At 52.3% G+C, this 14,925-nt stretch overlaps 1 protein-coding gene across 2 annotated transcripts; it reads right to left on the minus strand.

Annotated features, from left to right (window-relative positions):
- Positions 1-1,648: 1,648 nt before the first annotated feature.
- LOC102395838 (ryanodine receptor 1) lies at positions 1,649-10,586 on the minus strand. 2 transcript variants are annotated; one of them, XM_025270328.3, is made up of 7 exons: positions 10,419-10,586; positions 8,041-8,130; positions 7,371-7,462; positions 5,975-6,119; positions 3,659-3,748; positions 3,105-3,196; positions 1,649-1,991 (listed from the first exon to the last, which is right to left on the minus strand). In XM_025270328.3, the coding sequence occupies exons 2-7, from the start codon at positions 8,108-8,110 to the stop codon at positions 1,773-1,775; spliced, it is 708 nt and encodes a 235-aa protein (XP_025126113.1). In that variant the 5' UTR covers positions 8,111-8,130; positions 10,419-10,586; the 3' UTR covers positions 1,649-1,772. The 2 variants fall into 2 exon arrangements, with proteins under 2 accessions (XP_025126113.1, XP_025126112.2); XM_025270327.2 differs by lacking the exon at positions 10,419-10,586 and adding an exon at positions 9,946-10,123.
- Between the last annotated feature and the right edge of the window lie 4,339 nt (positions 10,587-14,925).

A 14,925-nucleotide genomic window follows, 5' to 3' on the forward strand; every position in this document is an offset into this window, starting at 1 on the left:
GTGGGATTGCTGGATCATATGATAGCTTTATTTTTAGTTTGTAAGGAACCTCCACACTGTTCTCTAGAGTGGCTGCACCAGTTTATATTCCCACCAACAGTGTAGGAGGTGCCATGAAACATTTTTGTACATACCCTCTGTTAGCTTAATATGAATTTCTATTGGGAATATACCCAAGAACGGGGTTGTTGGGGTCGAACATGCATATGTGCAGTTATGCTGGCCACCAGTTTTCTCTTCTAAAGAGCAGCACCAATCTACACTTCCACAACAATGTGTGAGAGTTATAGGAGTTTCACTGCCTCACCAACCCTCATGTTTTTCCTTTAGTCAGTCTGAGGGATATGTGCTTGTACCCCTGGAATCTGGTTTTTGAAAGCAAAACTTTTGAAAGAAATTTCTCAAGCTGAATAGATTATAAATATCAGCAAAATTAAAACTGCAAAAAATAGAAGGTAGAGAAAGAGAGAGAGACTTTTTTTTGTTTTAATGAATCTACCTTGTTACGACTTGGGATTCTTGTGAAATGCATATATTATCTTACAGAGAAAACTCACTCTATAGTCTTCTAAATTGTTGAGGTGCTGAAGCTCATGGGTGATCATTTTACTTCTCAGAAATGAGTGGGTGCTTTCCTAAGTAACAGAGGGCTGGAAACTGGTGATAATCTTAAAACCAGCCAGCACCAAAGAACTGTCATAAATATCTCATAAGCCGTAAAGTCACCAATACCTGCATAGAAGGAGGAACTGGAAAAGATGAGGATTGAGTCAACAACAGAAAAGCCCTGGGAGAAGCGCACTGCAGGGGAGTAAATAGCCAGGGCAAAGGCCCGGAGTCGGGGTTTTTGTTGCTTGCCACCGAAGGAGTCTGATACAAAGGATGGTTGTTGTTGTTTAGCTGCTGAGTCCTGTTGACACAGACTCTGGAGTCAGCCTCTCTGGATTTGAATCCTGGCTTGGCTCCTTATGATCTGTGTGACCTGAAGCAAGTGACAGGCACTGTGTGCCTCTGTTCTCTTATCTCAGAAAGAGACAGAATAACAGAACTGGCCACATGGTCGTGAGCATTAAGGGGATCAAAATGTGTAAAGACCCTGGCTTGCGGCCTACCGCATGGTCAATGCCCAAGAAAAGTTCCTCATTCTAATTATCTGCATAAAAAGGGAGGAGATTCTGGTCAATGGAGGAGAGATACAGAATTGAAGAATACATTTATTCACTTGGGTGTTCATCACAACATGTGCTGGGGATAAATTAACATAACACACCCAGTCAGAGGTGAACACATTATCCATTCTCCTTTGCTATAGTGATAGAAGCTATTGGATGACACATGATTGCCCAGCTAAGGACTACAGTTCCCGGCATCCCTTGCAACTAGATGTCACCATGTGACCGTCTCTGGCCAATGAGCTGTGAGGAAAAGTGATCTGGGCTTCTTCTAGGAGTCGCCCTTTGAAGGACTGAAGCGTGTCTTCCTCTCTCCTCATCCCCCTACTTGCCCCGAACCAGAATGTGGACTGGGTGTCGGGGTGAGCCCTCTCCAGCCACGTGGCACAGAGCACCGAGGTCAAAGGACCCTGGCTGCCCAACTCCACGGAGCTGCACCGCCCCGGTCCTGGGAGTTTCACACACAGACCACAGCCTTGAGAGAGACAGCAAGTCGGGTTTATTGAAGCCGCTGTATTGGGGGATTTTACACTACGGTAGCCCAGCATGCATGATTCGGGGGCGCGCGGTCAGGAGCGGGAAGCGGAGGGCCCTCAGCGTTTAGGAAGCAGTGACGAAGCTGAGGCAGCACAGGGGGCACTCGCACACCTTGACCTCGCGGAACTCCAGCACAGGCATAGGGACGACGGTGCGTTTCGGGTCCGATTTCGAACCGTCAGGAGCCGCCTGGGGCTCGGGCTCGGGCTCGGGCTCGGGCTCGGGCTCGGGCTCAGGCTCAGCGTCATCCGGTTCCAGGTAGTAGCTGAAGCAGACACTCGGCTGGAAGGAAAGAGAACAGAGAAACAGGAGGGGGATGTCAGTGTCCCACTAGAGACATTCTCGGGTCATGTCATTCCTTGCAGAGTGTGTGTGGGGGGGCATCCTGTGCTTTGCAGAATCTTGAGTACCATCAATATTATATCTAAATATATATTTTAAAAAACATGCAAATAGAATATGTGGCAACACTCGGTGAATTTTGATAATCTTTGTACTGTTTTTAAAAAAATCTTGGATTCTCACATTAATTCCTAATACGAGAACTTCTTTAAGAGTAGTACTAGTCGCACTAGTAGGTAAGACATTCTCGCCGGCAATCTGACCCAGGGCCTCCCCTGACCTCTCCCCAAGGGCCTCCTGGTTCTCACCCGGGTCGCTCCAGCCTCCCCTCCTGCCTGTTAAGAAGCCCCAGAGACAGAGCAGACGCCTCATTGGCCAAGGGTGAGTCACGTGCCCAGCCCAGGCCCAATCACCGGGAATCTTGGCACTGCCGGCTCTGATTGGTCAGGGACGTACCTGGAGCTGGTCTGAGGATGGGATCAAATCCATCCAAAGTGCGTGGGGACAGGGGCGCCCCCCAGAAAAGTCAAGGGGGTTAGTAGGAGAAGGAGGACTGGTACCCAGGTAGACAAGGCCATGCTTGCCTCCGCAGGAAGGACCGTTCCCTAATTCATTTCTTCATTTAATCAGCCCGAGTGTATGCAGTGGCTGACACTGGTTAAATCTGATCTAGACAGGGGATATGTCACTGAACAACTTCTCTAGGAGGGGAGACAGATGAACACACAGATCAAGGTATGTTCTTAGGTAGCAATAATTATGAAAATCCAGCATGGCAGGGGGTTAGAGAGAAATGGTGCAAAAGTGAGCAAGGGAGGCTTCGTGGAGAAGGTGGCATTGGAGCCGAGATTGGAATTTAGGAAACAGAAGGAAGGCAGGAAAGAGGGCAGCACCCCCAGAGGATGGTGGCCATATCCTGGGGCGGGGGGGCGGCATGGACAAGGGGCACCCAGCCACCCAAGGGTCTCTGCTGTACAGAGGAAGAGGTAGATGTGCCTGACCTCTCATAACCTAGGGGATCTCAGGTCAAAGAAAGGAAACAAGCAGGCTTACTATGGGACAGAACGGCAGGACTTTGAAAGACAGTCTTCCCTTCATTCCTCTGGGCTTCTTCTTAGGCTCATCAGGGTTCTCAGAAAGCAGGGCTGCATTGGGGGGCGGGGGGAGGAAAGAGGTGTGAGACCATCTTGCCTTCTGGGGCTTGAGAAACTGAGTATCTTCATCATGAAACCAGTGACAAAAACTAACACGTACTGAGTACTTGCCATGTCCAGGTACTCATGTACTTTACATGTATTAGTTTAACTGATTGCTCATAATGACTCTCTGAGACGGATACTATCATTGTCCTGCTTTAGAGATGAGGAAACTGAGGCAGAGAGGTGAGGACCCTGCTGCAGGCTGCAGACTCTGAGCAGAGGAGTGACAGACAGCCTGACACGAGGTGATGTCAGTGACTTCATCCTGTGTGTCCTCAGGGCCCCCTCCCCAGGGGGAGATGCCTGGGTGGGACTGGGCCAGTCTCCAGGGTCAACCCCTCCTCATCACCTTGCCCTAGACCCTCCCACTCCCACCTGCCTATACTTTCCACCCCACGTGGGTCTCACCTCCTTTCTCCGGAGGCTTGGTCTGCACCTCCTCGGCTTCCTTGTCCTCGATGGTGCTCAGAGGCAGCATCATGACGCGGCAGGCCCTCCCTAGAGACAGGAGACAGAGCAGTTAGTGCCTGGGCGGTGGAGCCGGGGGTCCTGGGTGTGGCTCTCAGAGCTCGGGTGGACTCAGACAGCTCCATCCCCTCCTATGTCTCCAGGTCCCCAGCATCCAAGGGGACGTGCTGGCAATGCCTCCTGCTGGTTTCCTCCAAGGCCCAGGGTGTGATCTGGGGAGAGCGGTTGTCATGGCGCCTGGCAAGGACAAGGGCAGAGCTGGTACCTGGGGCTCACCCCCCTTTAAAACCAGAACAACTGTGACACAAAGTGCTGGGACCAGGAAGCTGCAGCTCGGCTAACTGGGTATCAGAAGGGCCTCTGGAGGCTGGCATACAGCAGGCACTCAGTAAGTGCACTCGTGGAGCAGTCCCAGTGCTGTCTTTCAGCTCCGTCCCAGGGCTCCCAGGCAGCCTGCCCAAGGGGTTCAAACAGGCCCTCCCCTCCTGTCCTGGGCCCCTCCAGGTACAGGAGGCATCAGTCCTGCCCTCAGGACCATGGTGAGGGGAGGGGCCGGGCCCCAGACCCCCCAGCACAGCCCTGGGGTGGGGCCAGCCCTGCAGGAAGGGGGCTCGGCACAGGCTTAGTGTGGGGACCCCACCTCTGCCCCAGCATCACCCTGGACAGGACTTGGGCCGTGTGTCTGGGGAGTGGACTTGGGGGAATTCCAGCCTGCTAGTCACTAACTGGAGATCTCAAGGATCAAGTTCGCCAGATTTAACAACTACATTACAACAAATACACAGCAAACTGAGATGTGAATTTCATATACACGGATCATATTGTACTATAACAAGTCCCAAACACTGCATGGTAAGTATCTACCTAAAAATAATTTATTTAATATACTAACCTATGTTTATGCATATATCCCTGGAAATACTTGGGACATACTTATGTCCAAAGGTAATTCATTATTTGTCTCAAATTCAAATGTAAGTAACTCTCCTACATTTTGCATGACAAGGAGATCAAACCAATCAATCTTAAAGGAAATCAATCCTGAATATTCATTGGAAGGATTGATGCTGAAGCTGAAGCTCCAATATTTGGCCACCTGATGAGAAGAACTGACTCATTAGAAAAGACCCTGATGCTGGGAAAGACTGAAAGTAGGAAAGGAAGGGGACGACAGAGGATGAGATGGTTGGATGGCATCACCCACTGGATGGACATGAGTTTTGAGCAAGCTCCAGGAGTTGGTGATGGACAGGGAGGCCTGGCGTGCTGCAGTCCATGGGGTCGCAAAGAGTCGGAGACAACTGAGCGGCTGAACTAAACTGATCCTGTGTTTTACCCGATAAGCTCTAATTCAGGGGTTATTAACTCTTGTTATGTCAAGTCTCCCTTCCAGAAAAAAATGAGTAAAATTAATTATTAAACATGAAGCTTAAATATGGTTAAATTGACACATAGTCAGAACACATTATCTGGAAACAAAATCAACACCTCTGCCTTCTTTAAACCTTCTTTAAACATTTTAAAGAAACATAAGATGCAATCAGAGACCCTCACATATAATCCCGCAAAGAAAAGATGCATCAGTTTGGGGGAACTCTCTCTGGCGGACTCCCAGGCCCACCCTCTGCTTCGCCCGGGCCCCTCCCCCAGAGGCTGACCCTCAAAATCTCGCGCCCCAAACGTGCTCCCAGCCACACGGGCGCACAGAACCACTGGAGGCGCAAAAGCTGTTCTCCACGCGCCCTTCTCATCAGCGAACTTCTCATGCGTCCTCCGTGAACCCCCAAACACATCCATAAGGCCTCCTGCCTCCTGCAAACTGCCCTCTGGACTCCCCACAAAGTCGTTAGCCTATGTTTCATTCTGCACTCGCTAGCTGACCCCTGACACCCCTCTGGCTTCCCAGGTTGGGAGCAGCCCCCGGACCTCCGCCTCCCCCATCAAACGGCAAAGTCCCGGGTTCCGCCCCTCCCGCCCCCAAAAGCTGGGAACTAGGACCCGGGCCCCCCTCCGCCTGTCCTGGAGGGGGTCCCCGCCATCCCCGCCTCCGGACACCCAACTCCGCGGGGCACCCACTCCTCTGTCCCCTCCAGGATTCGCTCCCCACAGTGGCCTCAGAAATCCTGGGGCCCTGAGTCCCCGCGCGGCACGGAAGGGTCCGAGGCCTCCCGCCGCCCTCGGGGAGCCCCCACCGCGCCCTCCCAGCGGAGATCCCCCTCCGCCCTCCCGCCGCCCCCCGCCCCGAACTGCTCCAACCTTGATGGCCGGACCCTTCGGAGCTGCGGCCGCGGGAGCGACCTCCGGCCCCGGGCTCGGTCTCGATGTCCGGGCTGGAGCGCGCCGGCTTGCTCACCGCTTGTCCTGGGGGCGCGGGCAGGGCTGGCTCCGAAGTCCAGGGCACCTGCGGGTGAACTCGCAGGAATGAAGAGTGCTGAGCGGCTCCGCATCACTCACGACGCCCCACCTCCACCCCCAACACAAGCGGGTGGTTAACAGCGTGCCTGCCGCCAGCACGGGCGTGCTGGCTTCACTTTTATTTTGGGGGAGGGTCCCGGGCATCCTCCTCCTCACCGCTTAGAGAAACTGATACAGAGGGTGGCCTTGGGCGGCTTTAGGTGGAGGAGACTCAGTTGTGCAGGTAGCAAGGTAAGCAGTGGCTCTTAAACTTGTTACTCAGATACGAAGAAACACAGGCCCCACACGTAGAAACATGTATGTCTCATGTGTGCTGGACCCAAACAGCAAGTATCCACCCTGTGCATCAGAGTCACAAGAGTTTAAGAGTTTCCCTCCTTTTTCTAAGCATTCTCACACCTTCGCCTGAACTGATGCCAGCCTGCATCTATTCGAAGCACCGTCATTCACCGCTGTCGTGGAAAGTGTCATGGCAAATTGCCTAGCCTTTCTGGATCATCCAGTCTGCGTCTCAGCTACTGGATTTTACATGAAAACAGCCCTGACTCTACCTAAGGTTGGGGGTGGACGTGCCAAGAAACCCTTATTCACACAAACAAGCTGTGGGCTGAATGACCGTAGTCTGCCCACCGTTGACCTAGGGAAATTTTTGTGCTAGCTCCTGCCGGAAAGACAAGGGTGTTGTAGAAGGAGGACTGGTAGCCAGGTGGACAAGGCCACAGCTGCCTTTGCAGGAGGGACCGTTCCCTGACTTATTCCCTCATTTAATCAGCCCGAGAGATTGCATGCCTGGCGCTGGTTACATCTGTGCTAGGCAGAGGGGATATGTCATTGAACAACAGAAGAGGCTCTTGACCCCACAAAACTACTCTAGTAGGGGAGAGAGATGGTTAAAAAATAGGTACAAGGTATGCTGTCAATAATTACTCTGAAGAAAATTCAGGAAGGCAAGGGGCTGGAGAGAAACGGGGTGAAAGGGAGCAAGGGAGGCCTCATGGAGGAGGTGACGTTGGAGCAGAAGTTGGAATTAGCAAGGAGGAGGCAGGAAAGAGGGCAGCACCCTCAAGGAAAACCATCCCGCCCCACAGGCTGGGGCCACATCCAGGGCAAGGCAGGGGCAAGGGGCACCTGGGCACCCGGGCACCCAAGGGTCTCTGGTGAGCAGAGAGGGTGGCCAATCTGCGTGATCGGTCAGCCAGGGGCCTCCGGTGAAAAGGGAGGGAGCAAGCAGGCTTACCGCCGGGCAGAACGGCAGGACTCTGAAGGACACCGTTCCCTTCATTTTCTTGGACTTCTTCGGCAGAACATCACGCTTCTTAGAAAAGAAGCCTGAGGGAGGGGGAAAGAGTCATGAGACCATTTGACCCTCTGAGGCTTGAGAAACTCGGTAATAATAGTCTTCATCATGAAACCAGTAACAGGAGCTAATACGTGTGGAGTGTGTTCCAAACGTGCTTTTAAGTATTGTACACGTTTATGTGGTTCTTCATAATAACTCTCTGAGATGGGTATTATCATCAACCCACTTTAGAGATGAGCGAACTGAGGTACAGAGAGGTAGGGACACTTGTTGGAGGTCACCCAGGAGTGAGTGAGACCTTTATTCAATTGTAACCCAAAGGCCCCCAGAGAACAGACAGGAAGTGTCAGGGAGGGGAGGGGCTGGGGTAAGAAAACAGGGGTGTCCAGGCCACAAAAAGGAGCCCAAACGGGCTCAGCTCCCAGGAGCTCCCAGCGGGCCGTGATGGGACCCGCTGACGGGAGGTGATGTCAGGGAGGCCACATCCTGGGTGTCCCTGCCCGGAAGAGCCAGTGGAGACATTTGGTGACAGGGCCAATCTTCAGGATCATCGCTTTGCCCTGGAGACCTCCCCACTCCCGCCTGCCCACAGTTTTCCGGGTCTCACCTCCTTTCTTCGGCGGCTTGGTCTTCACCTGCTCGGTCTCCTGGCTCTCGATGGTGCTCAGAGGCAGCATGATAACTCCACAGGTGTTCCCTACGGACCGGAGACAGAACAGTTAGTGCCTGGGCGGTGGAGCCGGGGCCCGGGTGTGGCTCTCAGAGGCCGGGTGGACTCAGACAGCTCCATCCCCTCCCCAAGTCCTCAGGTCCCCAACAGCCGAACGGACATGTTGGCAATGCCACCCGCATAGAGTTGCTTCAAGGTCCAGTGTGTGATTTGGGGAGTGTGTGGCATGGTGTCTGGCAAGGGAAGGGGCAGCGTCCGTGGGTTTATGATCCTTTAAGAAACACAAGAAATATGACACCAAGTGCCAGCACCCTGGATGTGCAGCTCAGCAAACTAGTACAGAAAGGGCCTCTGGAGGCTGGCATACAGCAGGCACTCAGTAAGCGCACCCGTGGAGCAGTCCCAGGGCTGTCTTTCAGCTCTGTCCCAGGGCTCCCAGGCAGCCTGCCCAAGGGGTTCAGACAGGCCCTCCCCTCCTGTCCTCGACCCCTCCAGGTACACAAGGCTTCAGTCTCGCCCTCAGGACCGCGGTGACCGGAGGGGCCGGGCCGCAGATCCCCCAGCACAGCCCTGGGGTGGGGCCAGCCCTGCAGGGAGGGGGCTCGGCACAGGCTCAGTGTGGGTTCCTCACCTCTGCCCCAGCATCACCCTGGGCAGGACGTGGCCCAGTGTGTCTTGGGTGAGAACTGGGGGATTCCAGCCTGCCAGTCACTAGCTGGGGATCTCAACGATCAAGTTGGCCACGTTTAACAACAGCAATGTTATAATAAATACGCAGTAAATGGAGATTTGAATTTCAGATACACGAATCAAGTTTTAGTTTAAGCAGCCTTTAAACACTGTGTGGGTCATATCTACATTTAAAAAAAATTATTAAAAATTTATTAGATTATCTTTACAGATGGGCTCCCAGGAAATATTTGTGACACATTTATACTAAAATGTAATTCAGTATCTGTCTGAAGTTTGAATTTAAGAAAGCAGCCTGCATTTTACCTGGCAGGCCCGGATTCTGGGTTTTTTAACCTCTTGGGCTGTCAGCTTTCCCCTCCATGAAAATTAAGACTATAAATGATTAAACATGAGGATTAAATATGCTTAAAAACACACTCAGCACACATTATCTGGTAACCTAGAGTCAAACCTCTTCCTCTAAGCCTTTTTTGAAGAGGCATGAGACCCATCGCAGACCCTCACACATAATCCTGCAAATACAGGGTGCGTCAAACAGCGCGGGAACCGCAGGCCAGATACACACACACTCACACACACACAGTCATTGGAAACACACGTTTTCAGATGCAGACTGCGGGAACCAGGGCCTAACGACACAAACACACCTGCAGACAAGCCCAGGGAAATTCAGAGACCCCACTACGCAGGCGGGCAGGCCTGCCGCTCAATGCTGAGCACACTCCTCACAGGCAGTCCTGATATCTCTCACACACTCTCATACACATACACACACACACACACCCTCCAGACAGGCACAGAGGCAGACCCACAGGCTGGAATGACCCCCCACCCTCCCCAGTACACTTTCCCTCTGGGGGACCCCCAGGCCCACCCTCAGCCTCCCCCGGCCCCTCCCCCAGAGGCTGCCCCTCAAAACCGCGCGCCCTAAACGTGCTCCCAGCCCCCACCCGCAGCCACGCAGCCGCACAGAACCGCTGGAGGCGCAAAAGCTGTTTTCCACGCGCACTCCTCATCTGTGAACCTTGTTCTGCGCCCTTAGTGAACCCCAAACTCATCCAGAGGGTCTCTCCGGCTCCCCACCCATCACACCGCCCTCTGGATCCCCCCAGAATCATGTTCCCATCTTCTGTGTGGCCAATTCCTTACCTGAGCCCGATACCGACTGCCCTCTCTGGTGTGCAGAGCAAACCTGTGCCTCCCGCCTCCTCCAGCAAACTGCGAAGTCCTGGGTCCGCCCCTCCCGCCCCCCAAAACCTGGGGACCAGGACCCGGGCTCCCCGCCGCCTGCCCTGGAGGGGACCCCTGCCATCCCCGCCTCCGGACACCCCAGCCTCCTCTGTCGCCTTCAGTTTTCGCTTCTCCCAGTGACCAGTGAAATCTTTAGACCTGGAGTCTCCCCGAGGTGGAAGGGATCCGAGGGTCTCCATCGCCTCCAGGGGAAAACTTGAATTTCTCCAGGGCCCCCCACCGCCCGCGCCCTGGGGTCTCGGGGCCCCCAGGCTGCAGCCCCCGCTCCCGCACCTCCTCCCGGGGCGCCCCCGCCCTCCTCGCGGGGACCCCCGGCCCGCGCCCCCGCCCTGCGGGCGCAGACCCCGCGGAGTGGCAGCCGCGGGACTGACCTCGGGACCCGCTTCGGTCTGGGCGGCTGGGCAGGGCAGGCGGGCTGGTTCCGCGCGCGTCCTTGGTGCCTGAGCAGAGCCGGCTCCGGAGACGCTCGGGGACGCGGTGGACAAACGCGCGCTTATGTACAGGCTGAGCCGCTCGGCGACTCGCGCAACCCCCAAGCCCGCCCCCAAGGCCGAGTCAGGTGGTTCAAACCGCCTCTGACACCAGCACAGGCGTCAGAGGTTCGCGGCAACTTGGTTACTAGGGGGGAGGGTCGGGGGCCTCTTGTTTTCGTTGCTTTGAAACCGATATAGGAGGTCATGATGGGCAGGTCTTAAGGGGACGAGAATGACCTTGTGCAGGTCATAAGAGTAAGTCAGTGGTTCTAAACTTGTGCTTAGAGTAAGAAGAGATGCCACACAGGTCGAAACACACGTATGTGTTAATAGCATGTGTCCTGGACTCAAACACAAAATATCTTTTAACGTTCGGCATCACGGGCACGGGAAGTTCAAGAGTTTCCCTCCTTTTTCTGATCATTCTCACACGTTCACCCGTGTTGATTGCAGTTTGCGTCTATTCAGTTCCGGGTCAGTCACCTTTCTTGGCCAGGGTGTGTGGCAGGTACTTTAGACTCCTGAGCCATCAGGTCTGGGTCGCAGCTGCTCCTCTTTGCATGAACCCATCCTAGACAGTCCTAAGGATGGATGGAATTATGTCAACATGCCCTTATTTACACAGTCTTCATCCTTGTCCTAAAGAATTTTTTTGTGCCAGGTCCTGGAGTAGATAAACCAAAAAGTTGCTGTGAAAAGTGCAGTTTGAACAGAAAGGTGAACAGATATGTGTTTTTAATATATATCTATATATATATCTATATATATATAGTTTATGGAAATTTAAATCCTGTAACGTATACTATAAAAATCGTAATATAGTCTTGGTATATGTGCAAAATTTGAAACAACCACCTTTACAAATAGCTCTGGTGAGCCTGGGTGACTTCCCTATAAGTTGGGGATCATTTTAGTTCCTATTTCATAGGATTCTGGTGAAGGTTACATGAGCTCATTTGTGGAAAGTGCTCAGCCTCGGACCTGACAGATGGAAATTGCCCGCGAAGTGTTAGAGTTTATCTAACACTATCAGTAACCAGTTGGTTAATCTCTCCCAGGAGAGGGGGTGCCCTTTGGGCCAGGCACTGGCCACTCTGAGACTCAAAGTGCCCAGAGGACCGTGCAAGGAGCCAAGAGTCCCCAAGATGCACTGATAAGATTTTTTCAGGAGACTATGCTCCTTCACGTTCTCATAGCTGCAAGCCCACAGCCTCGCTTTCTGGGGGCCACGGTATGTGATAACCTAAGGGATCTAAATCAGTCCTGACGCAGACCCTTCAGTGACCACGGAAATGTTGTGTATCTGCAGCGTCCAGGGTGGTAGCCTCTGGCCACATTCAGCTGCTGAATCCTGCCCTGAGCTGCCAAGAAACTCTGTTTTGAATTTTATTTAAGATTGATTTGTTTACATCGATTAGCTTCATGTGGTTACTTAGTGATTACTGTGTTGGAGAGCCAGAAAATTGTACCTAATTCCTTCTCAAATGCATCCCCCAGAGTGTCACTGACATTTGGGACCTGAACGTTCTTTGTGCAGGGGGTCTTCCTGGTCCACTGCACCGTGTTTAGAATGGTCTCTATCCATTAGAGTCTAGTGTGTTAGTTGCTCAGTCATCTCTGACTCCTTGTGACCCCATGGACTGTAGCCCGCCAGGCTCCTCTGTCCATGGGATTCTCCAGGCTAGGATACTGGAGTGGGTTGCCATTTGCTTCTTCATCAGAGCCTAGTAGAGGGGCACCAATTTGGGACAACCTGAAATAGTGCCAACATTGCAGACAAGTTCCAGGAGGGGGCGCTGAAGTATCACCCCACATGAGAACTTCTGGTCTACCCAAAGATGTTGGCGGTGAAATGAAAGAAATCTCTATCCACAGAGGTTCTCCATGGTTTTCATGTACGTTTCAGTTATTCCACACTCAGAAAGTTTACCGTCTTTTCAAGCTTGAACTCTCTGGTGGAGCAGCAGGGAGGAGACCTGCCTGAAGCCCACCCCCACCCCCCCCATCCTTGATGCATCATCACAACTTCCCCAAGGTGTAGGTTTTGCCGTAATGAGTAAGGGGTGAGCCCTCTGTGAAAGCTTCCCCACACTCAGGACTCCTGTGGGCTTCTCTGTGGCATGCAGGCTCTGAGGTCTCTGGACATTTGACTTACACAGAAAGTCTTTCCTCCTCATCCCTCACACTGCTAACTGCATCCTCCCAGAGGCTCTTCTGATGCTTGAGAAGGGTCACCTGGCTGCTGAAGGCTCTCCCCCATTCCTGGCTTCCCTCCCAGGTGCCAGGCTGGGGAACCCTCTTGTGTTGTGACAGGTGGAAGCCCATGGACGTTGGGGATGTAGTCACAACTCTGCATTGAAGTAGATTGCAGACATGGCCTGTTTTCCACCCTGCCTCGTGTCTATCCCCTTTGCACTTTAAGTGTGCAATGGCCCCTTGTTCTGAATTTGCATTTGGCCATGGAACGTGCTCTCGGCAGAGGAGGCTGGCAAAATATGATCCAGCAGAAGGTTGAAAAGTGCTTGTGAAATGACATTTGTTTCTCCCCTGCGCCTCTACCAGTGCCATGAGGATGAACCTGCCCAAGCCAGCCTGTTGGAGGAGAAAAGACATTGAGAGCAGGGCCAGGTCTCCCCAGTCCCCCAGGAGAGGCCAGCCTAGGAGAGCTGAGGACCAGTGTCCACCAGGCACCAGGAGGAGCTCAGAAATGGCAGCACAGCCTCCTCCCTGACCTCATATGTCTTTTGTTCCTGAAGTTTGCCAACTAAAGGATGTTCCCCACCACACACCACCACCTACAGTTCACCCTGAAAGGAATTCAGAGTGAAGATCTGGGTGAGGCACTTATGTTCTGGGAGAAGTGGCAGAAAAAATCCTGTGAAAGCAAGTCCTTTGTCCGTTTCCTGTCTGCTCAATTATGTCCCACCTCTAAAATAAACTAATCATAGGAATGAGATCACTAAGTAATTGAAATTAACTCCTGACTTATGAAGAATTGACACTTTTGAACTGTGGTGTTGGAGAAGACTCTTGAGAGCCCCTTGGACTGCAAGGAAATCAAACCAGTCCATCATAAAGGAAATCAATCCTGAATATTCATTGGAAGGACTGATGTTGAAGCTGAAGGTCCAATATTTAAGCCACCTTATGCGAAGAGGTGACTCATTTGAAAAGACCCTGATGCTGGGAAAGATTGAAGGCAGGAGGAGAAGGGGACGACAGAGGATGAGATGGTTGGATGGCATCACCAACTCGATGGACATGAGTTTGAGTAAGCTCCGGGAGTTGGTGATGGACAGGGAAGCTTGGTGTGCTGTAGTCCATGGGGTCGCATGGAGTTGGACACGACTGAGCGACTGAACTGAACTAATATGCTCTCCTGAATGCCTTGTCTAACCTGTTGATACTTTTCCTGGATAAATAGAAGCGTGACTAGCTCTCTTCCTCCAAAGTGCCCCTAAGCATCCAGAAGGCAGATTGAATGGGCAAGGTAACATCTGAAGAGACCTCAGCCAGTTCTGCATACAATGGAGAATGGTGTAGAACCCAACCTCCTGCCTTGACGATTCACAGAGATTCCTACATTTTCCCAAAGGTCCGTATAATCAAAGCTATGGTTTTTCCAGTAGTCATGTACAAATGTGAGAGTTGGACCATAAAGAAGGCTGAGCACCGAAGAACTGATGCTTTCAAACTGCAGTGCTATAGAAGACTCTTTAGAATCCCTTGGACAGCAAGGAGATCAAACCAGTCAAGCTTAAAGCAAATAAACCCTGAATATTCATTGGAAGGACTGATGCTGAAGCTGAAGCTCCAACACTTTGGGCACCTGATGGGAAGAACTGACTCATTTGAAAAGACCCTGATGCTGGGAAAGATTGAAGGCAGGAGGAGAAGGGGACAACAGAGGATGAGATGGTTGGATGGCATCACCAACTCGATGGGCATGAGTTTGAGCAAACTGTGGGAGACAGTGAAGAATAAGGAAGTCTGGCGTGCTGCAGTCCATGGGGTCACAGAGTTGGACACCATTTAGCAACTGAACAAACAAAAGGCTGAGAAGAATCTCTTGAGTTGGTCCCTGGACACAAGCCCACCATCTCCCCAGGTGTCATCTTTTCTGATTAAAGCACCTTTCCTATCTGCTGACACCTGCCTCTTGAATGATTGACTTATGAGTCCCAGGTGGCCAAACTTGGGCTCAGTTACACCTCAGATGCTAGATATGTTCAGGAGAAAATAATAGGATGCAAGAGCCTTAGATTCTTCCTTACTTAGAAAAGCACCAATCACATTAACTGAGATGTCCATGTATCATGACCAACATGAACCGTGTACTGAGGTATGTACTTCATTGCATGGACCCCCTTTCCAAAATCACATCAAACTGACCTCTCACCTACCT

This window comes from Bubalus bubalis, chromosome 18, assembly GCF_019923935.1.
Source record: "Bubalus bubalis isolate 160015118507 breed Murrah chromosome 18, NDDB_SH_1, whole genome shotgun sequence".
In the NCBI taxonomy this organism is placed as follows: Eukaryota; Metazoa; Chordata; class Mammalia; order Artiodactyla; family Bovidae; genus Bubalus; species Bubalus bubalis.